Source organism: Serinus canaria, chromosome 6 (genome assembly GCF_022539315.1).
Source record: "Serinus canaria isolate serCan28SL12 chromosome 6, serCan2020, whole genome shotgun sequence".
Lineage (NCBI taxonomy): Eukaryota > Metazoa > Chordata > Aves > Passeriformes > Fringillidae > Serinus > Serinus canaria.
The window spans coordinates 19,920,304-19,948,141 of NC_066320.1; the positions used below are offsets into that span (position 1 = coordinate 19,920,304).

The 27,838-nt window shown below is 37.6% G+C and overlaps 1 protein-coding gene across 1 annotated transcript; it reads right to left on the reverse strand.

Moving 5' to 3' along the window:
- Positions 1-7,685: 7,685 nt before the first annotated feature.
- On the reverse strand, positions 7,686-27,826 carry LOC103814171 (uncharacterized). The gene is made up of 12 exons (XM_050976586.1): positions 27,758-27,826; positions 26,857-26,933; positions 21,025-21,100; positions 17,540-17,671; positions 16,564-16,687; positions 15,387-15,447; positions 15,238-15,284; positions 14,721-14,796; positions 13,767-13,868; positions 12,315-13,226; positions 11,392-11,502; positions 7,686-10,268 (listed from the first exon to the last, which is right to left on the reverse strand). Exons 2-12 carry the CDS (start codon positions 26,883-26,885, stop codon positions 9,956-9,958), a joined length of 1,983 nt encoding a protein of 660 aa, XP_050832543.1. The 5' UTR covers positions 26,886-26,933; positions 27,758-27,826; the 3' UTR covers positions 7,686-9,955.
- Between the last annotated feature and the right edge of the window lie 12 nt (positions 27,827-27,838).

Here is a 27,838-nt window from a genome sequence, read left to right on the forward strand (position 1 = left end):
CACGCCAGGCAGCGACGGGGCGGCTGGTCCGGCCCGATCACGGCGCCTCTGTGAGGGGCCACGTTCTTTCCCGCTCTCTGCCGTCACCCCGGCTGGGACAGCGGCCCGTCCTCCCTCCCAGCCCGGCGGGCCCCGGGCGATGCTGAAAGATCCCTGGAATCCAGCCCGGCAGTGCCCCTTGTTCCGGGCAGGCACACCAGGCTCCCGAGTGCTCGCTATCAGCTTCCATCAGATCCAGATGAAGAAATTAGCCTTCGACTAATCATTTAAATTAATGGTCCCAGACTGGTACATAAAGTTAGCTGACGCAGGTAACCTTTCATGTGATAAGTTGGAAACAAAATAATAGATTTTTTTTTCCTGTGATGGCATAAACTTTGATAAACACATGAATTTGCATAGCACTGTATGATAAAGTTTTCCTCTGAAGCCCATTGTGCTGTGAGTGTTTCACACCCAACCCTTCTAGAAGGATTTCTGCTCACCCCAGCCTTTCTGGTTGGTCTCCCTCTCCCCAGAAAGTTAACTCTTCATGTATGGGCTCGCTCATTCTGTCCCCATGAGCACATACTCCAAACAAACATTCTAATGCTGTCTGCATTATCACTGTCTTTTGACAGTTCTATCAAGACACTGAGATAATGTTTCAGTCTATCCTTATCCATGCAGGTTCAGCCTAGACTTCAGCCTTTCCTAAAGTATGCCCAGGGTGCCACTTTCCTGCCTGTCTCTTCTGTCCTTAGATGGGATCACAGTGGCCACTGGAAACTGGCATTGAAGTGGCCCCAAACACTGGCAGTGAGAGTCACCCTGAGGCCTCTGAGCACAGAGTGTGGCCAGAGCAAACCACAAACTGTTTTTCATTGCTGGACATGGTCTCGTCACAGTGCTACACTCAACGACCCAGGTAATGCCTTTAGCCTGTCTCTGTTCTGATGCCATGTAACCTTCTGTAGCTGAATACACACAAAAAGTACAGTGGATTTAGCTGGAGGCCAAAGGCCTCTCCAGAGTACTCCAAAAACTCCCCACACCTTCCTTTCTGCCACCCCATATCCTTGTTGCAGGTGAACCTGCCTGGGTCCCTGCCCATGGTCCCAGGCACATGCCTGCTCCTGTTCTCTGTGTGTACATGCTTGATTTAGCTGTGTATGGGGAGGGAAGCAGGGAATTGGGGTAGGGAGCAGCAAGGAACAGACTGAGGGCGGAGATATTTTCCTTGTATGTTTCATGCTATTGACATGGATATATAGCAAACATCCCTGATAGTAATTCCATGTTTGTTTAGCCAGGAATCAGCAGCCATCCTGTCCTGCTGTGGATGTTATTGAAATGATCCTTAGGTGATATTTCCAATTCTAACATCCTATTTCCTCTAAGGTTCCTTAAAACAGTTTTAATAGCAGTCAAGGCAGAGGGCACATCAAACATGCAATAAAATTTGTTTTGAACAGCTCCTACCTGATAAAATAAATGCAGGGAGAATATTGGTGGTGGGTCATATGCACTGAGTACTTGTTGAAATTATGATAAACTGCACTTCCAGCAAAACAATCTGCAAAAGACAGAAAGAATAAGCTGTTATAGCAGGCACTCTGGACTCAAACACAATCCATTTAAGTATCACATCATATATATTTGTATTTTGACGTGACATTTATGTAAAGCACATCATTACTTAACTATTCACTTGTATCTTCTGCTCAATCCTTTCCCTACACCCTATGAAAACTAATTCTTCTTTGTCCATGCATCTGTTCAGTGCCTCTGTAAGTCACACTAATTTTGTTTGCAATTCTTTTTCGGACCTCTTTTTCAAGGAGTTTTCCTTCCTTCTTCTTCTGTTAAAAGAATCCCCCCGGAAAATCTGCTGTGTGCCAGTATACTTTCTCCAACCTGCTCCTAAATTAAATAAAACTCAGTAATTTCACTCCTTTGGTATGTTTTAATCAGTACTTCCTGCATTCATCTCAACTGTTTTTATTTTGCTTTGTCCCTCCTGCCAGCTGTGTTCACCTGCAAACTCTTATTGCTTGGGCTGCAGATGAACAGTGACAGCAGCTTGGGTATGTGCCCTGTTGGCTGCCAGAGCCCAGGGAGAAAGTGGTGCAGCCTCCACAAGTTCCAGCTATGCAAACAGCAGATGACAGAGGCACTGTTTTTCAGGTGGAATCCCCCCTGATTAGACCTGACATAACATATTCTTTTACATGTTCTGTTCTGGAATTTTAGAAGACTAACTTCCAGTTAGTTTTTTGTGTCCTGAAAGTTTGTAGATTTGTATTGCTCAGGATCACACCAGCCTCTCTATAGTAGTAGGTATAACATTTGCTGCCTTCTAGTCTGATAAAAAAATATTATTTTCATAATAGCTTGCATGTATCTTGGTGTCTATGTTATTTGATTTCCAAATTCCCTTGGAAATCTTGTCTGAAGACTAGCTAGTCTTAGAGGCTTGCCCCTGCTTAGCAGTTTGCTTAGACACCTTCTTTGCTGGTGTCTTAATCACTATGATTATTTTGATAATCTGGGGAAAAGTTTCTGGGAGATATATTTATGCAGTGTGAACTTATGCAGGTAAACCGTGCAGGTTCTTTGCACGGTTTTTCTTAACAGGTATTTAATGCCTTAATAATGCTTTCTGTTCTGAGGTCTGCAAACTAACTGGATATCTTGTAGACTATTTCTAACATTTAAAATTCTTATTTGTTTTTATATATTTAACTGCTTCTTCTACAAGTATTATTTAATCTTCCTTGTTTTTATTTGACATTTTATCTCTGAAGGTTAGCCCCCTTTTTATTAGTGTTGTTAAAATCATAGTTCTGATGGCTGAAGGATTTTTTTTCTTGAGTAATCTCTTGTTTCTTGTTAGCTAATAGTGTCTCTTGCTATTCTGCTTGATTTTTATTTAAAGGTGTATTTATTTTTTCACTAGTTTCCATGCCAACTCCCGTGGCTTTTAATTGTCTTATTTTTACTCCAAGGAGGTTTTTTTAGTAGCTGCACAACCTTCTCCAAGGCCTCTTAATAGAAAGTCAACTTGTTCATGGCCTTCCTTTTAAGTTTTTCACAGTAAGTGCTGGTGGCTGGAGGCTGGATGCTGACTGATAGCTCTCATAGTTTAGAAACACCTCAGAAATCAAGGAAGTGCTGGATTCTGAGAGACAAACCAGGGCAAAGCATTGCCACCCACAACATGCAGCAGCAACATTTCTGAGAAACGTTTGATGGGCTTCAGTTTCTCAACATCAAACAGGATTGCAATAACCACTAGGCAGTGAAAATAACCAACATCTAAAAGATTCCCAATGTCACCAGAGCTGTATAATTATCTCATTAGATTTCATTACCTCTGATCATATTTAACATTGTCAGTTTGAGATGATTTTCCTGAATGAGAGGCTCGTGATATGACAAATAGAGAGGGGAAATTTGCGTTTCTCTTCTTGTGATTTTCTGCTCTCAGGGATTTTATCTCATGAGATGGCACAGACTTGTTCAGAAGTGTTGCTTCTTGGCCATCTCTATTTTAAACAGATATTCTGTACAACTGATCAACCTTGTTGTAACAGGTTGTACAACCACCTTGTTTTTGGTAGCCATGGACTCTTAATTTCTTCAGCATTATTTCCATGATCATGAACTTCCCATTTTCTAACTCTGCTCTACTTTCCACCCTATCTTATAACACACGAAGACATAAATTACTGATACCCTTTGGAAACCTTTTATGTACAAAAACTGTAAGTTTCTTAGTTTTGTCTAGCAGTTATCTGTGCTATCCTAAGTTAAAGAAATATTTTATAGTTTGGGTAGTTTATTGTTCCTGTGGTATTTTTAGGAAATGGTATTATCTATGCATTGCATACCGTTGGTCTTTTTTTCAAACAAGCTGTTATGTTTACATTTAAAGCCTCCCTCTTTTGACCCCTCTCTGCATGGAACTACACCACTTTCTATGTCAAGAAAGTAACTAAAGTAAATTTACCTTCAGTAAATAAATTTTATACTGAAGTAATAACTTTCATGGATAATTGCATCTTTATACCTGCTCTCTCACTGACATTTATGGTAGCAGAGATTTCCATTTATACATAGAAATATATATATATATTTAATGTTTATAATGCGCATTCTCCTACATTAATACATAGATATACATACATATATATACCTGTATAAAAATGAATTTAGTATTTCATATCCAGAAAGAAAACTGAAGGGAGAAAAGCTCATGGCAAGTATCTAATTGGGCTTGTTTGGATCAAGGTAACAGACACAAAGGAGCCAGTCAGAGACAAAAACAAAGGAAAATAATGAGGTCAAACTCTTCCTATAAGTCTGCAGGTCTTTCTACATAGTCCTGTGGAAAAATGCAACATGAAAATAACATGACAGAAACAACTAGAGACCTTTTACTAAGTTTTTCCATTATCTAAAGTTGTATGGTTTTAAGGGCTTTTTTCTTTATTTAATTTCAGTAGTCTGATTGTTCTTTATTTTTTCATGACCTAATGCAAGAGGGACATTAGTCTGTGCAGTTAAAAAAAAAAAAAAGTGCATATAATTCCAGTGTGCACAAACTGAATACAAAGAGCATAAATAGAAAAGCACCTCTGTCATCAGGGCCATAAGGATTCAGAAGCACATTATAATGCTGAATAAACAAGCCAGAGGTTTCACATCTAGTCCAGCTCTTTCCAAAAGCTGTTGCTTTTCAAAGATAAAAAAGAAAGCTAATCTGTGGCCATCATCACAAGTTCTGCAGCAGTTAATGAGTTTAAATTAGATTTAAAAACAAGTCTGGTGCACGTACCCTTTGCTCTCTATATATTTTAACTCCCATATTTAAGTGATAGAAAGCAATAACTGTTTTTCTTTTACTTTAATTTGCAAATATTAAATATATTATTATATATTAAATATATAAATAATATATTGCTTCTCAGAATATTTTTTAGGTCTATGAAAGATTTCCAGCTTGTAGTGTGAATATCATAATTTACCATTTACTCTATACCAGAATTGCTACTGAGTATCTACAACATGATACCAGGATAGGATGATCCTATTTTTCATCTGAAGTGGGCAGACAAGGATCAATCAGCTCTAGCTCTTGGATATACCTATTTATACTTCTTTTAAATTTACTGTGTGCATCTCAAAGATGGACTGAGATAAACAGATATAACAATATCTCTTTTCTTCTTCTTAAAGAGTTAATCTTGTTTTATGGACTTTTGTTTGGTAGTATAACTGAAAGTAAAAACTTCTTTCTGTTTATGTTAGAAGAGGCCCTTTGAAGAACTACATGGGGAACATCCTCATCTGTAACAACTTTATCAGACTTATCTGTGTTGAGGGTTCTTTCATCTTCCTTTGTGGAACATTCAGTCCTGAGTGTTCCTCATAAAGGAATAAATGTCTTCTGCTTTCAGTATGACCTGCTTGTACTTCTTAGAGAGTTACTTCAGATTGTTGTTACACTAACTGTAACGTAGTTTGTGTGATGGGTACAGTAATAGCAACATTATAGTGTGTTTTTATGCTGTCCTGAAAGTGTGAGATAAGACAGGTATGTACCTGCAATAGACAAATTGAATTTTATTCATGGATTCCTGATACCCAGTAAAAACTGAGCTTGTTTTCAATGTGGAATAGGTTTGTGGAGTAGTTTCTTACTTGATTGTCTGAAATTCTCATTGGATTCTACAGGGAATATCATCAGGATATTATACTACACATGGACTAGATTTAAGGCTTAGAGAGAAGCCTTAATTAGTTTTAAGATCCCATATGACTTCACTATAGGTTTAGAGGTCTGAGTGCTCCTGTATTTTTTTGATAACTCTTATTTACATCAGCTCACACAGAGCCACATGCACAGCTCAGAAGATCCAGATAAGAAGTTGCCAGGAACTCCTCCTCCAGCATGTGTCCTCTTTTTATACACAGTATATAATCTTTCACCAGCTTTTACACATGCACCTTTTGCACGTTTCTCCCCTCACACTGGTGACTCCCCCTGACACTTGCATTTTCATTTTCCCTCCTTCATTTTTCTTTTTTAAAACACGTATTTTCCTGTCCTTTCCCCACAACCCCTGCATTGTCTTCTCATCTGAGGAGGAGAAAGAATCAAGTTGCTTCCTCACCTGATTCATTTTTGTCATCTGTTTTTCTGGCTCTCCACAAGAGGAAGAAAGGGAGCTGCTGGTTTGGTAATTGCTGTCCACTGGAACCAGTAAGGCGCAGTCTGCTGACAACTGGAGCAAGTAACAGACAGCCTGGAGAGAAAACAAGCTCTAGTGGTTGGTGACAGCATGGAAGCTATTGCTTTTTGTTTGCACACACATTTTAAATAAACTGCTCTTCACAGCAGCCAAGGATTCATATCCCCTTGCTAAACCCCAGATGGGGGATACCTTCCTTCTTTTGTCAGCACTGAGCAGGTTCTTAGGTCACAAATGACCTTTGGGTGCCTGCATTTCTGGATGCTTCACATAAGACATTTTAAGGAAGAATTGATCTTTGAGAAGATGCTGCTCAGGTCACTGAACTGCTGGTCCTGGCACACTGGTTGTAGCAGTGTCCCCCAGATGTGATGGGTAACATCACTGATCATTTATGCACACACAAAGAGAAAGCCTGCAGCTTACTAGCAGTTACTTCAGAGGAAATAAACTGAAGGATCCCAATTACACTTGTGGCTTCTTGTAGGTAATTTACCTTTTGCCTCAGCTGATAGAAAAAACAATCACATGCAAACCTCTCTAGCCTTTTATAGGTAACCTTCTTCACACAGAAAACTGAACGCTGTACTCTGTAGATTTCTACATATAAATTTAGTTGTATCCTTGTGTTCTGGTTTCCTGTTGGAGCTGACCTCTCCTTTTCCCAAGCCATTCTTGGGAATCAGCCTTCTGCACAGAGTTCATGTGAACTTTCAGTGTTTTCCAGGAATCACCTGAACATTTCCTAACTCAGGATGATCACAGCTTAGGGCAAGCTGGCATGAAGGCATCACCATCTGATAAAAATCCAATGAAAACATGACTTCAGGACAGCAACAGAAAGGTTTTCTGAGAGTTGAGTTCAACAGCTATATGTATCAGAACTGTTACAACTTCACTAAATAATTTTGTGTCCAGTCTAGATTTTCTGTATTCTTGTGTTTTTCTTCAAAATTTCACGCTCAGGGCAGTGGGAAACCAACTCTATCTGGCTTTTTATGCTCTGTGATGCAACAATAACTAGTTCTATGTTTGCTGAGAACATACATGAAAGAGACCAGCAAAATTTTATGAGCTTTTTGTACAACTGTGAAATAAATAAAAGTATTGTGTTTTAGTTGTGAGTGCTGCTGTAATATAATATTCCCTTAAAAAACAAGAAACATTTAATTTCATTCTCTACCATGTGAATTTAATTAGCAATTAAATAGTACAGATGTGAATACACAGTGATGAACCAATCTGGGGAATGTGAGATAAACGTCAGCTGGAGTTCGTAATGTATTATGTGAGCTTAGATCTGCATAATTCCATTAGGAACAGTAGGGTGGAGAGCCTCATCCTAAATGATAAATAAATAAACAAACAAAACTATTTCCATAAAGTCTTCTCAAAACCGCTTGTGGAAACATCATGTCTAATATTCCCTGAAGACAGACATTCAACATAGGCAGGAAAGTGACATTTATTTTGTTAGATAACAGAATTACACCACCTGGTTGTTTGCACCTGACCCTCAAAGGGTCCTGCAGGAACTGACAAGGGCTGGTAAGAGCTGCTGCTGACCTTAACTTCTCATGCCATGTTTCTTCTTTACTGAGCTTTCCAGTGCACCAGCTTTTCAGCTCTCCAGTCTTAAGCAGCAAAGGATTGACTCTAGGGTCACTGCAATCTTAAATAACAAACCCCAAAACAAAAATACAAATGGGCAAATGTTTTCTGCTCTTTATTCACTTTATGAATACTGCATACATAGTAGGAAAAATCCTCAAATAAATGCTTGTAATATCAGATTGTAATTCTTGAATCCCTGCTGGAAAATGCCAGGAAGGGCGTTTGTTGTTGATTTTTAAAAGGATCTATAGTAGCCCATGTTGCAGATCTTTCTTGCTTCCAAATAAAGAAGTGTAGATAAAGATTCTCATCTTACAGCTCAAGTTAAAAAAAAAAAAAAAAAAAAAAAAAAGAAAGGCAAGTGAAGGAACAAATGCCTTTTCATAACACTTAGTGTTCAGTTCCACAACTAGTTTATATAGACAGGGCTTCATTCCTGAGACCACATGAATGAAGCTCACCATCAGATTTGATGGCAAATACAATTTACTGGGAAATACAAAGCTGCTGTGAAAATGAGAAAACTATTTACTTTGTACAATGAACAAAGCCAAAGTTGTTCTACCAGTTGCACAGGCAATGAAGCATTTGCAGTATGAATTTATACCCATAGAGTCCTTTGAGTAGGGGAACTGTTTCCATGTGTTACCAAACAAGATACTCCAATCTAGTTCTTATTTACTACAGAACCACAAATTCAGAAATCTGGGTTTTATGCTGCCACTAAAAGCAAAAAAAAAAAAACTTTTCTGGGTTTGGTACAAACACTTTTTTTCCAGTTTTCTAGTGTATACCTAGACCCTCTTGCTCTCTTGCTTGATGCTTTAAAGCTTTGCTTTTAAGGCAGTGTCTTAAAGCAACTGTATGACTTAAGTAGCTTGCATTGAATTGTTTATTTTAATATAATGCTCTACTTTTATCCTTATTTATTGTGATGCTTTTTCAAGTACTACTTCGTTAAAATATAATAGTAATGAAAAATGTAGATATTTTAATTTATCTAAGTGTCATAGTAATACTGTTTTTCATCCTAGGGAATGATTTCCTTATCCATAGTAGGAGCTCTTGGTACTACTGTGCAACTCCTGGCATAAATTCAGTTACTGTTTGTTGCACTACCTTTGTGACAGCCTCAGGCAGTTCAGGAGACTGTTCAATGCATGACCATTAAAAGGAGTTCACCTGAAGGATTAAGTTTGCTGTTCTGATTACATTGCTCTGCTGTAAGAAGAAACTAGTAAACAACAGAACTGAGGAGTAGGACAGATGTGACTGACAAACAAGGAGGCGTAAGTACATAGGCACCAGTGCCCTTGGCCAGTCGAGACAGTGAAGGTGACATACATGACCTACCTTCCTTAGGATTTGTTGCTGAGAAACTGATGAAATTTACCTGCAGTGGGCTATTCTGAAACATAGATAACCTAAGGGATCAGGAAAAAAATACACAATAATGATGAGATATTCCAATTACTGAAAAGCAAGTTTGACATTTAGAATATTCAAATTCCACTTGTTTACATGTTCTTAGCAATCTGGGAAAAATTCTGCTATGAAAAAGAATGCAACTAGGTCAGTTCAGTGGATGGTACAGATAATATCGAAGTAAATTGTGGTGCTGCAGTGACTTTTAGCAGAAATTCAAAGTTCTGTTTTCAAATTAAAGGATGAACTGTACATAACCTGGCTTCATTAATTTCTAAGTATTTTCCCTATAATTTCAGTGCTAGTCTACCTGATAGTGCAGTGTTTTATTATGCACCTGGAAATCACAAATATTTTAAAGAACTGTAAAACAAAAAACAAACACAATCACTCAAAGTTGTTTGTTTTAAGGGGTTGGTTGTTTCAGGGTTGCAATTTTACTAAAAGGAAAGACTGCTTTAACTCCACGTGTACAGAGACATTGTCTCCAATGACACTTAACAAATACCGCCTAATAAATTTAAAGAACCAAATATCAGTAGAAGCTAATCTTACAACAGAGCCTGTTCTTTACTACTGAAATTTTCATTTAACTAATTTGCTTTAAAAAAAAATTGGTCCACATACAAAATAAAATGGGTAAAAGCAATTCTAAGCTGAGCAAACATTGTCTTTTTTATTCAGTTCCAGTTGTAGTGGTCTCTTGGTGATAAATCATAATGGGATCTCTCATCCTCTTCAGGTCCACAGTCTAGTGGCAGACCATAATTGTAATCAACGGTTACAACTGGTAATCTTTTACTTTGTTCCATACTTCTGGTAGTTTCCCCCTGAAAAGGCTTTCTTTCATAGTCTATTGAACTATCTTCTTGGTGTATGGATGAAGATGGGTGCATTGTTCGTGAAGAGTATGGTGCAAATCTGTTTTTTCCTCTATTAAATTCCTCTGAGGGATGCACTCTCCTATTGTCTTCGGGACAATGTGGTCGATTACTGCAAGAACAAATATGAACAGTGAAACTCTTAGAAATAAACCAGTTGATTTATGGTTGATGGCCACCACTAGATATTAACTGTGTCTAACACTGAAAGAACATTTCAAACCCTCATTCTCATTTTTACCCCCTGAAATGAAAATCCTCTCTATGGATATTACAAACTCGTTTGTATTAATTTTACAATTCTAGTGATTAAAATTACAGCTCTTTACAGTAAGTAATTCTACTAGATGAAGTTTTGTTTCAAATGCTGTTTACAATTAAAATTACCCATTTACTGAGGATATCTTTACCCAGGGGACCTTTTTTCTTATGTCTGTGTTTTCATTTTTGTGTACAATATGTAACAATAGCTCTCTAGTACATAGCCTCAACAGGCAATAACGTATTTTGGAAAATATTTTAATTATTAATTTTTCTGCAATAGAAGACTCACTCTCCTATAAAATACATATGAAATGGTCTAAAAATGCAGATACTATATATATATATTTCAATTCTTTTTACTCTCAAATACCTTCCCTGGTAAAGTAAGTGGTGTATAAAGCCAATTTCAAACATTCTTTAACATATTAAAATCTTCTCCCTTACTGAACCACAGATTCACTTAGACTGGAAAGGATCTCTAGAAGTAGCTAGGGTCACTCAAACTCAGTCTCATTAGATGGGCTTGTACAGGGGCTATGTCCATTCTTAAAAGATGTGGGACACTGGCTCTGGGCAACCCAGTTCAGTGTTCACCCATCCCAAACAGTAAAACTCCTCAGCTCATTGTACACAACACTTGAGTTAAATACAGCATCTGTGCTTTGCTTTTTTACTCACTGACACTTGATTTTCATATTATGTAGTTCATTAGCTTCAACTGTGCTTGCCATGTCAATGATTATGTCAGGGATTCACACAATCATAACAACACTCAAAACTCAGTATCAATGGACCATGAATTAGTGACGTTATTTGCTCAGTGCTCAGATCCAATGGGTTAAACTGCATTTAAGCAAAAGTATAAACACAGATTTTTACTGTGCAGTTACTTTGTATTTCTTAGCTGGGAAAAAGGGGGAGTAATACTACAAAGGCAAATCAGAAAACAATGTATGATACGTGATACTTACCTGTAATTTCTGTTAAAGTCATCATTATCAGACCCGTAATCTCTGTGAAGTGAAGGAGATGAGGAGAAATGAGGTTCTGGTACATTTTCATGGGAAGGAAAGGACTGACTTCTGCAAATGACCAAAAGAATTGCATGTTAAGAAGACTGCCAACAGTTCTAAGATTTGGGAAAAAAATACACATCAAATGAAATAAAGTATTTTTTCTTTTAATAAAGATTACTTAGAATTTTAATAAAAATTGTAATAACTGTATTAATTTAATACCTCAAAATCATATGCTTCACTGTAATAACATTCTCTGTTTTAGCTGCCCAATGGAACTAATTGAATCAAATTTAACTAGTCCAATGAATCTGAAATACATTCTGCAATATTAAAAGTATTTTGAAATATGTCAGAACCCAATAGGTTTACTAGTAAGTGATGTATGTATCTGTGAGAATACAATGCAAGTTCTGAAGCAGATTTCTAACAAATTATTAACTCATGGAATAAACAAAGGCAAATCACACTTCCTTGTAGCACTCGTGTTTATCTGTGTTTGGCTGAGGGCATAAATAAAATTTCATATCCTCTTTTGTCCAGAGGACTTCTTTTTAAGCATAAGTTTCTGTACAAAACAAAATGGGACAAGAGTTTTATTTCAAGCTGACTAAAAGGCAAAGGAAACACAAATTTTAAAGAAGCACAACCTTTTAATTAAGGAAACCCTGGCTTTTGAAGCTGCAACACTCCAGCTTATACCAAACCCTAAGTCAAGTAAGTCAGAACAAGAAAAGTTAATGAAGTGATCATTTCTATAGAAAAAGGATGATTGATTTTTAAAAAATTATTTTAAAAAATACTTCATTTAAGTTAAAACTGCTGAGGTTTACACTTTTATTCTCTAATTCTATTCTAACAGCTCAAGGATGCTTTACCTGTCTGAACACCATTCACGTGGCAAGTCATTGTGACCTGGATGATCATGAAAAGGTCTTGGCCTTTGTCCGTGCCCTTTATTACCATAATCAAAATCTTTTGATTGAGTCTGTTCCTGTAAGCCATCATATGGCTGAGGGTCATGAAAAGGTCTGCACCTTTGTCCAGGACCTTTATTATCATAATCTTTCAGCTGCATCTCTGTTTTTAAGTCATTACGAGGCTGGTGATCATTGAAAGGTCTCAACCTCTGCCCACGACCCCTCTTAACAAATTCAAAATCTCCCAATTGCATCTGTGTCTGCAAGCCATCATGTGACTTGTAGTCGTGGAAGGATCTTAGTCTTTGGCCAGGACCTCTACTGGCAGAATCCAATTCTTTTAACTGCATTTGAGTCTGAAATTCATCATGAGATTGGTGGTCATGGAACGGTTTTCGCCTCTGGCCACGGCCCCTGCCACCGAAATCAAAATCCTTTGACTGCCTGTCTTCCTGCAAATCATTAGGAGATGGATGGTCAGGAAAGGATCTCTGCCTCTGATCCCGTCCTCTGTTGAAGTCAAAAGACTGTCTGTCTGCTTGCAAATCCTCATGAAACTGGTGTCCATGAAAAGGTCTCAAACTCTGTCCATGTCCCTTGCTACTGAAGTCTAGGTCCTTCAGCTGCGTGTCTTCTTGATAATCATCATAAAACTGGTGATCAGTAAAGGCTCTTTGTTCTGGTCCCCTATTGTAGTCCCAGTTTCTCATCTGCACTGATGCTCTTAATTCATCCTGAGTTTGATGGTCATGAAATGGTCTTCGTCTCTGTCCAGGCCCCTTATTAACGAAGTCAAAATCTCGCAACTGCATCTGTCCTTGCAAATCATTGTGAGAGTGGTCATCATAAATTCTTAATCTTTTCCCAGACCTGTTAAGAAGTATTGAATATCATACTTAAAAGTGGTAGAAGTCATTAATGAAAACAATTCATTTTTAATCAAGAATTTACATGAAAGACCTTCATCAAATATGAAGGTATCAAAATTATTAATAATACAAACTGTATGTAACCCTCAGTTTTAAAGCAGAAGCTGTAACAAACATTCAATTGTAATTCTATAGCACTTGTTAACCGGGCAAAACCAGTGATTCAAAATTAATTAAAAATAATTGCAGATTATTGTAGAATAATGAAGAAGGACAGGCAAAGTAAAACTGAATTTTCCTAAGTGAACTAATTTCTTACAGAAATAGCATACATTCCCTTTCTTACCCATATCTTGTTCCTGTTTTGTCAAATTCTGTAAATACATTTTACATGGGTAGGCCACATTAATAAAATCTCTTTTGAGTATCTATGGTATTTTCAATAAGAAACAATTCTTTTCCCTTGTGGTTTTTTTGTGGATTTTTTTTTTGGCTGGTTGGTTTTTTGTTTTGTTTTGAATTCCATTTTTCAGCCTATTACCCCTGAAAATCTTCATTTGGGAACCGCTCTACAGATCCTTCCATTGCATGTGGTGGTGGGATAATATCTTCATCTGCATCCCATACATCCATTCCAAGGTTACTAAGAAGGGAAAAAAAAAATCTCACATAAGCATCCTTTTTTAAAGCATACTACTGACGGAGAAAAAACACACTCCCATAAAATTCTTCAGTTCCGAATGACAGAAATTTTATGTCAAGTAAAATTTATAGGCAACTCAGAAAATATTAATTTTCTAAATTTATTTTAAAAATAAATCCAACTTAATCCTGCACTGACTATGAAAAAACAGTAAGAGCAAAATAAAGGACCTTCAATTAAACGAAAAATAAACAAATCACTCAGGTATTAATTTTAAAATCCATTTACTGCTACAAGGCATCATTGGCACAAATACCTTAGGAAGATGTAAAGGTTGGCTGTTCTTAGGAGACGATTATAAGCATAACATTCTTAAACATTAAAAATACAACTACTGTGAACAGAGGGGACAAGAACAATGTTCCACTTTTCTGCATTTTTTTATTAAAACCATTCTACTATTTTTTTAATATCTTTTTCTACAGTGCCAACAACAGCAGACAGATCACAGAGCTTACAAAGACATATTTGCAGTGGCTCCTTTTAGCTTCTGAGAGAATACAGACTCAATACACTTGTCACAGTATGATAAAAGCACAACAATGTTCAGTAGTAGCTGTCAGATTAAAAATGATCTTTCAAACCATATACATTGAAAAGATGAACAAAGTACACCGCACTTCCTGTTATACATCTGAGAATACACAAACAACTACACATTGTTTTACATCTATGTAAATATTAGAGGTTAAAGAGGGAATTAATTTTGGCTTAGGACTGAAAATGAACTTTTAAAAATGCCAGGAGACATACAGGAAGATCTTAAGCACACAGCTAAAAGCTTTTGCTCACCTTCGCATCGGCTGTGTCCTGAGATCTGTGAGATACACAAGGCCATCCATGCGGTGACCTCTGGCATCGCCAAAAGCTAAAGAAAAGAAAAAAATACACTCTAATGAAATGTGGTCAAACTCAGCCATGAAAATGTGAAAGGCAAGTTTCTGTTCCACATGAGATGCTGAATTTGAAATAATTCTAACTTGGTATTAAATATTTCAGCAAGCTGGCATCATTGCAGCATTTTTTTAAAAGACTCCTGAAACTAGTAGTGGTAGCAAACTATGAGTGAAAACTCTTTCAAGTAAAAATAAAAAAGTTAAGCATCTAAAACATATTCATCCTATGCTCTCAATGTGCTATTGCTCAAGTCCTGCCTGGAACAGAATCAACAGTCAGCTATAAAATCTTCTATATAAGCCAGCACATGAAATTACTGAAAAGATACTAAAATAGAATTGTTGTATTTGTGAGTTTTTAATAATTGTGAAGTACAACCTGACATGTGCCTCAGTTCAAACTATATACCTACCCTGAATTGCTGCCTCTGGATCCCAGCCTTCAACATCTATAAGATATCTAAAGAAAAATATGACTATGTTATTGTCCCAAAGGGACTAGAGAGTAATATAAGGATGCTACTTTTTGTAAAGAATAATTTCTGCTTTCATACAGCCTTACCTACATATGAGATAGCCAGTTCTATTAATTCCGTTAGTGCAGTGCACGCCAATGAGTTTCTCTACCAAAAAAGGAAAGAGTCTTTAATAGTCCAGAAAGTGAAATTAATAGAAAGCTAGCACAATTTTTTTTTTTTTTTACAAAAAAATCTCTGCTTTTCTAGCAAAGTAACAATAAATAATGCTTGCTATTTACAAATTCTGCTGTCATGCCTGTAAAACAAGAGACACATCCAGACAAGACACATGTCCTCTCCATGCTGGATCTCTAGCAGCTGTTAGCTCACTACTTCCAAACCTGTGATGGCTGAGATTGACTCTGCAAAATGTAGAAAAAAAGAAAGAGTGATGGCAGGTAAAGCACCTAACCTCAGCCACTGCTGTTCTCAGTAAAAGGAGAAAAAGAATAAAATAGGGGTTTGAAAGCAAATCTCAACAAGCAAATGTAGAACTGAGGAAGTTAATTTACACATAATGCACCTGAAAGTATGAAAAGCTTAGGAGTATAATACATGGAGAAAAAAGGGACCAGTAATCTCTACACTGTGGCAAAATATACACTAAATTATTTTCACAAAAAGCACCTTATCTAATCTCAGCAAGAACTGTCCTGTTGCACAGACACTGAAATAGCAGCACAGCCACACTGTGGAAACACTGACACCAGATCTGTAATCAGATTTTCAAGAACTGTTCAGATCTGAGGGCAATAATGGACTCCTAAGGCAAAGAACACTACATCAGACTAAATGACTGAAGCTGCTCACACATATCAGTGCCCAGTGCCATCAGAGACCCAGTGCTATTTAAAACATCCACCAAGTGCTGGCAGCTACAACATTCAGCTGATGGTAAACCATTTGGGTCACACAGAGGAAGGCCTTGCTGCAGTTACTTTGACACATAACACAAATGTAACACTATTAGGAAGGGCATTTGAGTTACCAGTCATTTTTGAAAAAAACATGTTTTGATTGAAAAAAAAGATAGATAGCGGTTTGCAAAATGGATCTTATCATGATATTAAAGTGGAAAGTGCTACAAAAAGCTCAAGCCTGAGATCCCTGGTATCTTAAGTTTTATCGAATATTGAAATTAGTAAACGACATGGTTAGTTCTGAATTAAAATTTTGGAATTTTGGTGAGATTTTTTTACAGCACAGGATGCTGATATTTACCATTTCCTGCATTTTCCCAAAGGAATTTTCTGACCCACTTTTTGAACTGTAGGATAGTAGCATTATCAGGGACTTCCAGTCCAACAGTATAAAGTTTCTTATACTGCACACTTTTAGGTAAATCCTAACAAAAAAAGAAAAAACAATGGTAAAAATACTGAAGTCTTGCAACAATGAGAAACCTTAAGCAGTATCTATCATAATAACAATGTAAACCAGTTGTTCAAATCCTGAATAAGAACTGAAAACAATCCTGACACAACTGTATAGAGATAAACTCTCAGAAACTACCACTAACATTTCTACATTTAAAGATCAATTCAGACAAGGAACAGCTCCTACATAAGATTTATTTAACCCTGCTAACAAAGCTGCACATTAACTAAGGGAGCAGTTTCTTGGCATTCCATTCTAATCCATTTTACAATTATTAGCAGTATTTGTCCCTCCTACCCACAATCATGTACATACTCATAAATTCACTCCCTTAATGCCTAGCGCCCATGTGCACAAAAAGATTTGCATTCTGATCTAACACTCATTTATTCTCCTTTTCAACAGGAGGCTGATTTATTACAATTGTTTGAACCATCCAGGCGAAAACTTTGAAACTGATAAAGTAGTTTAAAAATGTACACCTTCTTAAGTGGATTCCACTGAGGATCAGTAAAAAGAATCACCTAGGAATAAATGAGAATATCTTCAAGACACAGGATATAACTCTTCTGCACTTTTTGTGCAGTGCCTGGCACTGAAGTCTTCATCCATTACTGAGTTACCATAATACTAATAATCCATAAATGCAACTAGCTGGGAGAATGAGCTATTTCCTCTGTGACAAAATATTTATTTTCTATTGGAGACATAAAAGTAGTCTAGATAGCTTGTCTATTCCAATTCAAGGTAAGAAAATGTGTAAACACTTTAAAACAAAAGTTGCAGTAACTATTTCACATTTTTGTTAGGCTTTTGTTACCTTAACTTCATAGTATCGTGTGGTGTATGTTAAATCAATAATTAATCCAAGCTCCACATTTAGGGCTTTCATTGCAGCAATTAAGTCTTTTGGTGTAAATTTCTGGGTTGGGGTAAGCCTCTGGTTAATTGCCTACAAAGAAAATGGAAAAGAAATATTTTCTTTTTACATTCTAGTAATAAGATATTTGTAATGTACAGCTGTTTTAATTAGTACTAGGAAACATCAATATTTAAAAGAGAGTGTTTAATTATCAGAACCACATCCATGTATTGTACAGGTAAGAGGATCCAAAAAGAAAGCAAAAATTTATGTATTCCTATTTAGATGAAAATGCAAGGCAATATGAGCATTTGTACTTGTACAGTGTTAACAAACATTAGCTATAACTTGACAGACACAAAAATTCTGAAAGATGCAGCATGTATACATTGATTTTTATGTAACTAGACACACTAAAAAGCAAAACACTACAATCTACTTCCCCCAAACAAATTTTGTCCTGCACGGTAACTCAAAACGAGAAGTGTACTTCATATCACACATAAGAAATTGTGATACAAGATTTCATTTCTAAAGGTTTAACTTTCTTCCCACAAATGTTGTGCAGACATTTTTATCCCTCCTTCATCTCTTGACAGAGTGTACTTGCATATCATTTAGCACTGGGGAATATTAAGTAAGACTAAATATCGTGACTAAGAAAGCTGTGTGTTGGTGGATAATGAATAATTCATTTCATTTGACAAACAGTGAGAAAAATGTTTACTCACCCTATTGTAGCTGTGGTTTTTGAAATGTGTTCTTCACTTTAGGTATGAAAATGCCTCATACACTCAAGACTGGATTTTCTCTGAACAGTGCACTTGTCCATTGTGAGAGCCTTGTGACACAGGCTCAGCCAGAACCAATAAAGACAGTGGCAAAAGATGCAGCAGCCTCAACCACCTGTCAGTTCCTTTGTCAACAAGAAATTCAAGCAGACTGGACTCAGAACTATTGGAAAGGAAGGCAGCCACAGACCACATACTTCTTAGAACCACAGATGCTATAGGGTAACTAACCATTCCTTGTTTTGACTGTGCAGATTCTAATATAAAATGCTAGCAAGCACTTGTCTCGAGTCTGGAAACAGAGACAGGAAACTGAAGTACAGAATAAACAGCAGGGCAGTCATATCAAAGCTGGTATGTGATTAGGAAGCTTGAGCTGATAGGAGGAGGATAGAGAGGAATAAAGTATTCAGTCCTATGTATTTCAGACACCAGTGCATTGCTGAAAAAAGCGGATGTTGTAGAAATTTAAACAAAATGAACATGAGTCAGTCATGACACTGCTACTCAGCAGTGGCTCTTAGTACAATCTGAAACCGAACTTAACAACTTTGAGGTGACAAAGGTGAATCTGCAAAAGGTCTATGGTAGGATATTAAAGAACTTTTACTATATGACATGAGAGAAACTGAGGAGGAATGTAACGTACAAAAATAAGGTATCTCCAAACACATGGATTGAGTAGACAGTTATATGTGTTATGAAACTCTATGTTCTGAAAGGCCTGCTGGAATTTTCTGAAAAACTGCTATTCAGTAGTTTAGGTGTTTAATAGGGCTTTGAGAATGTGAAAAATCTGAACCAATTCTAAAAATCCTCCTAATGGCATGGGAAAGAACTTGCCCAATTCTTACTACATTACAATGTTACTGTTAGCATTATAATGGTGACGTGAAAGGAAAGACAAAAATCCTTCCAAGTAAACACATGATCTTTACTAACAGCACATCTTCTAAGACAACAACCCTCTATCTTCTAATACTGAAAATATGTTGTCTCCCTTTGGGAGAAATCACCAATCAAGCTCCTAATTCACAGCAAAGAAGCAAACTGCTGCATATTTAAGAGGTCTGTTCCACCAATTTAATAAATAATAGGACTTCCAACAAACTACAACCAATCAGGTCTTAAGCATTTTCAGACAGATTTACTGACCACCTCAGCAAAGACATCACATGTTAGCCAGTTACACATTTTATGTGTGTTCTGCCACAAACTCTGTGACCTTCAAGCACACAGTCTCTGACAGACTTGTCATTTCTCCGTCTTGCATAGTTGAGAATGAACGAACTGAAGGGACAGAAATGTTACAGATTTGGTATCCTTGGGTACCAGACTTTATGTCTGGCCAAGACAGCTTCCCAGAACAGAGATCTACGCCTCAGTGAGGAAATGAGTAACAGGCTGATGGGGAGTGGTCCTTGTGACAAGAGCAAAGAAGCCAATTATAACTCTACTGGATTTTATATTCACAGCTTGATTTATTGAATGGCAGTCTTGGTGGAAAATCACACGACCGCTGTACGATCCATCCACATCTTGGAGAATATAACATGTTAAGTATGAGATCCTTGGTGTCCAAGGAACCAAACCATCATCCTAAAGCTGTAAAAGCAGCTGCAGGAAGCAAATCCTGCATTTCACTTCAGTCATTCCTAATAAAACTGAACTGAATGGTGACTGAAAACATAATGGGTGATAATATACCCAAAGAACCAAACTTTTTGTGTATGAATACTAGAGAGCAATCTGACGACAAAAGCTCAGACAGAACATTTCTCTTTAACTGCTAGAGTTATGTCAGACCACCGTACTTTCTTTTAAAGTGCTTGGAAACTTTTATTTTCTGTGTCTAAAGCAAGGACTTGTAGAAGTCAATTTATGCAGCACTTGTCCTATTTGCCCTTCTGTATAAATTAACACTAATTTGCCCTATGCCTCCAAAAAGGCTTAGGCACTAAAGAACTAAACAGTCTCTACAAGACAACCTCCACATATTGTAGAAATAAAGAATTTAAAGATTTAACTCAGCGTATTTAATAGCTTAGGATGGTACTTCATGCTAGCAAGACTCTAAAGGAAACACTAATAAACGTACTTCTTAAACTAATTAATTAGTAAAACAGAAGAAATCTATGAAGGCTTCTTTTTTAGCTATAATACATTCCAACCAGATCACTGAAGCTTTTCGCTTATGAAATTGCCAAATTTCATCTATAATTTTAAAAGATCTACAGTGGCAGGTAACCTTCAATGAGTGCTTAATTTCCATAAAATTATACTTTGGCTTACATTGCCTAGACTGTTATTCATATCATAAACTCTTCCATATGATTCTCTTAAAACAGCCATGAAAAGATATTTAATAAGATTATGAATTTAGGCACTTCATAGTGATCAAATGAAGTATGCTGATTGATTTAGAAGCTTGATTATTTTTAAAAGATAAATAAAAAGAGTAACATCAGAAATTAAGAAAAATAAGAAAAAATAAAGAATATTATTTTTAAAAGCCAGATGCTTGAAAGGCTTAAATCTGAATAAATTATTTTTTAAAAAGCTTTCTTGAAATTTGCATGTATGGTCATGCTATTCTTTATTACTTTTGCAGTTTATCTAATACAGCCAATTTGCAGTTACTTTTATACATACCCCTTTTAAAGGTACTTTGAATGCAATAAATCTCGTTCCTGGTATAGGCTGCCCAACTGGTGTCAAACTCCGCCATCTGTAAGGAAAGAAATGTTACATTTTAAAGGTTTTCAAGTTGCATGATTCAACAGAAGACACCTGCAGCACAAAGCACATAAAAATTGCTGTTGTCATAAAGTATAATTAGGTCCCCAAATCTGCAATTATTCCATAAAGCAGTTTCAAAGTATCATCAAGACACTTGAAAAGAGTCTTTTTCCTTCTTTCTTCTTCAACTTCCAGGAAATTCCTCTCCTCAAAGTGGCAGGATAACATTTACAAACAAGTAGCACCAATATAAAGCAAACCAGATGTGTAAGGTTCAACAGGTAAAAATGTATTGTTGTAGTTGGTGGATGATTTCAACCTGAGTCAAACACCTTTAAAAAGTTGTCATAGGCGCACATCAATCATTTAATTGACAATGAAATGCAAAATTTACTTTTGTTAACAATTCAGATAATCTGTATTTTCCAAAAATGTTTCCTTTGTAATATGCTTCTTTTTCAAAGAAACTCTTAATTGAACTTTCTCTCACCATTTTGAAAAATACAGAGAATATTCCATCACAACAAAACCTATCACAAATCACCAATAAGAAGACTTGTTACAACACTCAAAACACCTGTAATTCCAAAACCACAAAGAGCTGGTACGCTCAAGTTCTACATTGTGCTGAAAAAGCTCTCCATATAGAGTATTTCAGAGATTTCAATTTTTAAAAAAGAATAAAAAGCATTATCTGAAGAGGAAAACAAGTTAATCAGCAGATCAATTTTGCCTTCAAAGAGGTAACTTTCTAAACTTAGAACTATTATTTCTTCTTCTTCTGCAAGTGCATATTGTCTTCTATAACCTAACAAGGTGCAGCTGGATGACTTAAAATCTACACAGGCTTTTTGCATTTTTGGCTAATACCTCTACTATTAAAATACAAAACATTGCCACGAGATTCTTTAACACTGGTGTCCATTCCCTTGCAATTTTCTGAATTAATGCTTAAATTAATCTCGCTCTTTGAAGGGAACATCCAACAGCTTCTAGATTCCTTTTTGATGTTCATAAAACTACAACATTTAATGAAATAAACCAAATATTTAATTTTAAAATATTCTAACCACTGACTACTTTGCTTTGTTCACAATTCCTGTATTGGACCATAAAAAAAACCTAGAAGTTGGCTGGAAAAATTCTCAATGAAACACCTATAATTATGTTTGTCATAGTATATAAATGATGTCACAATTCAGAGACTCTTGGAAGTAACAAAGAAAACACAAATCAGGGTGACTAAGTATATTTGATATTAACTAACCACATAAACAATCTCAACAGCCATGTCTTTAGCACTAACTTCTCTCTGTAAACTTCATCATGAAGCAAAGAACAGATCAAGGCTCACAGTGCAGACATACAGGTGCTTAGTTTAATGGATAACAAATGAAGCAACAAAGGAGTAATAACAACAAATCATTAGGAAGGCTGTTGCAAACAGCTGGTCTGTAGAAGACAGACACAAGGAGAGAAAGTGTAAGGGCAAGCTGGAGATGAGATCACTGTTGAGATGAGAGCTGTTTCAAATAAAACCTTTTACTAAATTCTAAATTTTTTTGCAGGATAAGTCTTCTTAAGTGAATTTTCAAGTTTGTAAACTCTGGAGTCTGGTAGCTTTATGCTTGCTGTGAAGTATGAAAACAAATCTGAGACTATGTTCCATTTACTCCAGTTTAAGAGATGTAAATTGTACATGAATCAATTAAGATGAGAAATTCAGTTCTGTTTTAACCTGCTTTCTCTTGGAAATCTATACGTGGAAATAAACCATAATTTTTATAGATAGGAGCATTTAAAAGTTAAAAAGAAAGTATCAAAAAAGAGCTTTAATATCTTATTTTCTTTTACTAACAATGTAAAAAAGGCTTTGTAAAAATTCTGAACTTTTTTTTCATATTAGTGGATTTACAGAATAATACCCCAGGATTACCCAATGTGTTGTCAGACCTTAATAAACTTGGGGTTTTATTCTCTTGTATTTAAAGCCATTTCAATCCTCCCAGAAAAAAAAAATCTGCACAATCAGCAAGAAACTCAAAAGCTGCTGACAGCTCTATGGTAGAAAATGAGCAGAAGGCACTTTTCATCCAAAATATAAAGGGTATGTGTTCCATGTTATCTTTAAAATGGTATTTAAAAAGGAAATTTCAGCACACTGCTGCAGAACTAAAAATAAAATGAGCAGACTGAAATTAACCATAGATTAGCTAAGGAAATAAATTCACATTTGTTCTGTTCTCAACAAAGGAACATGGTTGGGAATTAAAAGTGGCCTGGACTAAAGAAAGTCAAACTCTTACAGAATAAGTATAAATAAAGGCAAATCCAGGATGATCATCTGCAGGTGGTCACATAAACAGGAATTAGAGAAGCAAAGCCTTAAGTAAGCATTTTAGCAAGTATGAATGAGACTCGTGACATGTGATTTGTGTCCTGCTTGAACACGAGTGGAAGGAAGAAAGGCAGGAGTCAGAGGTGTTATCACAAGATATCCTGGCATCAGCATCATCCCTGTATCACTGACTAAGAGCTACAGAGGCTAGAGTGAAAAACAGGCTGGACATGAAGAAACTCATTATGGATTACATCCAGCTGCATATTTTATCTGCTTTGGTTTTAAAGTTTTAACAGAGCCAAATGTGGAACAATTTTTTTCTCATAATTTATTTTAACATTAACATTGTTAAGGTCATATGGAAGCTTTAATTTCCAGTAAAATTTTCTGGTTTAGAACTGATTCACTGTAAGATTTATTTTTACAACTACTGTCACCTCTAGCAAGACCATTTAGAAAATACTATTTGGAACCTCTCTTCCTTTTTTTGGCTACTGATACTGCATAATATACGTGCAGCCTGATTTTCCAAGTGATTTTCATACCTCTATCGACACCAGATTCAAAATTGATGATAGGAAACACTTTTACAAATAAAATATCATCTTTCTCTCCCACTCACTGTTGAACATGCACAATCCATTATGCCACAGTATTTAATATTCCCGTCTAAATAAAAATGCTGACTCTTTTAAGTCTGGACAGGAAAAACTCAAAGAAGCATGTTTATAGTGTATTGGCAAAAATAATTCAGCTTTGCCCTTCTAACAAAAAGACCCCACTCAGTATTTTTTATACTATTCAAGGGAAACCTGCTAGGAGGTGACATTTCTGCAGATGCTCTTCAGAACTGAATTGGAGTTTATGTAATTATACACTCAGCAAGATTCTGGATGCTGAAGCACAAATTAGTATAAATTTGTAAAAACATCATAGTATTTTATGACTTGTTAGGCAGCTTGGACTGTCTGAGTCTTCACTATAATATCATAGTATAAAACTACTGAAGATTAAAACTATTTCAGACACTGTGAAGAACCAGAACTTGACTCCATGTGGAAACTGCAGTGCAAGGGGTCACTAGAACCCCTCTTTCACACTGATGTCTCATTTTGCTACAAAACTACTTCACTGGCACTATTTCGTAGGTTTGAGACTGCAACGGACACTACACCATTGCTCTGCTCCAAGACATTACAAGCAAAAAAGAAAAACAATTTTCTTTATCACAGAATGGCTTGGGTTGAAATAAGCCTTAAACATCATCTAGTTCCAACTCTCCTGTCACAGGAAGGGACACCTTCCACTAGACCAGGCTACTCAAAGGCCCATCCAACCAACCTTGAAAACACTCCCAGGGAGTGGGAGGGCACCCAGAACTTCTCTGGGCAACCCATTCCTGTGCATCACCATCCTTATAATGAAAAATTTCTTCCTTACATCTGATGTAGTCCTCTTCTACTTTAAAGTCATTACCCCTTGTCCTAAAAAAAGGTTCACTATTTCTTCTTTAGGTGCACTACTCCTACTTACTGCCTTAACTGAAACCCCCAATTTATTGCATCACTTGAATTAACATAATGAAATTTGGATTAAAAGTGTTAAGAATTGAGGTACTAACAGGAAGACAAAAGATGCCAGTATGTAGTGTCACTTTCCTTATCTCTTGCAGTACCATTAAACCAAAAGAGTTAGAGTATTGCTATTACAACATGGAGACTGAGGTTGTGCTTCCACTGTCTGCACTCGTCCTTATGCTCCAGGGTACCACAATTTCACTTCTGCCAACACCTATTTGTGGGATCAGTAAATTGCATATGCAGGATGACCCAGACTCAAACTAGTTTCCTTTAGTCCCTTCCAGGGCTCACTTCCATGTCTTCCTGGCTTACTGAACTGACAGTGATGAAGAACATGCTGTGCTAGCACAAGGATGACATCCACATCCTGCTGCATGAGACTGAGGGGCTGACAAGGCGTTGAATTTCATTACTGCCAAACCCCTGTTACTGTGGATGTCTAGCTTTATTTCTTAGCAGTAAAAAACTATCTAGAGAAGTTGAAAGTACTTTAGTATCAGGCACTTCGTCAAAAGGTAATACTAACTTTATAACCAAATACTTGACAGTGGCTGTTTCTCTCCCTGAAAGGTATTAGTTTCCAATTGTAGAAGTCAAAAGTAGCATCCACAGATTCCATGCTTAAGAAATCTGTGTAACCTGGAAGATTCTCTGGTTCAAATGTGGAGGAGGGGGGGCGAGGCAGAAAAAAATGGAGAAATAAGCACCTGATTCTCAAGGTGCTTATTTCCAATTTCCAAGGATGAAGAGAACAAGGACAATTTATTGTTTTCCAATTTCTGAATTGCTTCTTAAAAACTAACCCACTTGAGCTTACTTCTATCTAACATGTAACTGAAATTTCATAGAAATTTTCAGAGAAAGACATGTTTAAACAGTTTTTTTAAAAGTTTATTCTAATTTTAATCCCTGAGTTTGTCAGCCATGGAAAGCACTTCAGCATCTCTATTTCTTAAATTCTGTTCATCTTTTGTTTCTATTTACTGGTTTTTGGACCAACTAACATTACAGGAGCGCATGTTTTTTGTATCTTATTGTTCCTCCTAAGAATGCTCTTAATAAACCAAATTAACACTCCCCCTGAAACCTGCATAATGTAATTCCTTTCTCAATGTATAAACTGCAAATTATTGCCCCATTACAGTGTGCCTTTATATCACAGCATACCCTCCTATCCAAAAAGTTAGTACTGATGCCATCAAGCATACATGATCTAAAGCTCTTAAATTGGACTTCTTTTCTTGTGCTTTATTAGAGCTGAAGAATAGAACTGTATCTGTTTTAAATGACATAATTCTGTGGTCGACATATGCACTCCCAATCAAGTCATCACAAGGCCTATATAGTGCATTTGGAATAATTTGGGATTATTTTTGCTGATACAACATTTCTGTCGTACTCTTGTTATAAACAAAACCACGGGATCTTTCTGAATCTGAATTCACAAAAATATTCCTTGGTCTTGTGCATGCAACCACCTGTTCCCATCTTAACGATTCTTTGGCCATTCCTAGTAGGAAACACAATTAGCCAGGAGTATGGACTACTCTCCCATTTCCCAAGTAAACATACACTTGGGAATAAAAAGATTAGGAAGAAGGAACTGTGTGTGGCCAATGAAGGAGAAGTGTTCACAGACAGGCTGGAGCATTATACTCACCTGGGGAATGAATGGCTGGGCTGTTCCTGTCTTGGAGAAGATACCTACCTTAACCTGTCTGTAGGTGGTGAAGATGCTTGAGGCAAGAAAGCGCCTAGGGCAGTCAGTGCCCCTCTCTGTGGGATGCCCGCTCCTGCCTCTTGCTTAGTGTAAGGGATACTTACCCATCAGGGATAGTGTTCTTCTTTACCATGCTGAAAGCAGGAGCAGGCAGAGCAGGAGGCAGCGGTGAAAGTGGGCACTGCAGCAAAGGAGAGAGAACCGCGCGGTTAACACGGTGCTAATCTCTTTCTCCATCAGTGGGCCTTTGCATAGGGCTGAGTCTCGAGTAAAACAAACCAAGCAGCCAGCTGGGGCTTGAGGCCGTCCTGAACAAGCTCTGCACCTTGCAAGCTAGCCTACTTCTCCACTGCTACTGCACGACAAGAGGGAAAGACAACTCACCTCTCCTCTCCAGGTGATCACAAGAAAGAGAGAGGAGAGGCGGCAGGTTTCTCTGTAACTCTGGCAGCAGTGCTGCAGGCACGAAGATCTTCCTGGCAGTCCCTTCTGTCCCACTCCTGCGGCTCGGAGCCGTCTATTCCGCCCTTGCGCTCCCAGTTAGAACCCGTCTCAACGAGAACCTCCAGGCAGCTGCAAGAGGCGAGACCGGCACCTCAGCAACGGAAGGACCATCACCTGCTCCCCCCTAACCCAGACCGGTCCGACCCCGCTGGACGCCGGGCGCCCGCCGACCTTGGGGGGCCCGGGTAGGGGGGGCGAGGGGAGCGGTCCCCATGACCCCGGATGACGCTGATGAGGCTGCCCCTCACAGCCGCACGTCCCCGGGGCAGGACCGCCTGCGAGGGCGGCCCAGGGCTTGACAGAGGCTGAGCTCAGGGTAGGGACAAACAAGAGACCGGGGCGGAGGGAGGTCGCGGCCCGGCTGCGGGGGGCGGGCAGGCGGCTGTGGAGGGAGGCGGGCGGGCTGTGAGGGGAAGGGCGCGGGCTACAGACGGTGACAGGGAAGAGCCCGTGCGGCGGCGGGGCGGGGCGGAGAGGAGCGGGGCTGCGGGCGGCCCGTACCCGGACAGGATTTCCCTGGCGGAGGAAGGAAAGGCTGGTGCGACACAGAACCTTCCCGAAACGGCCGCGACTGCGGCTGCG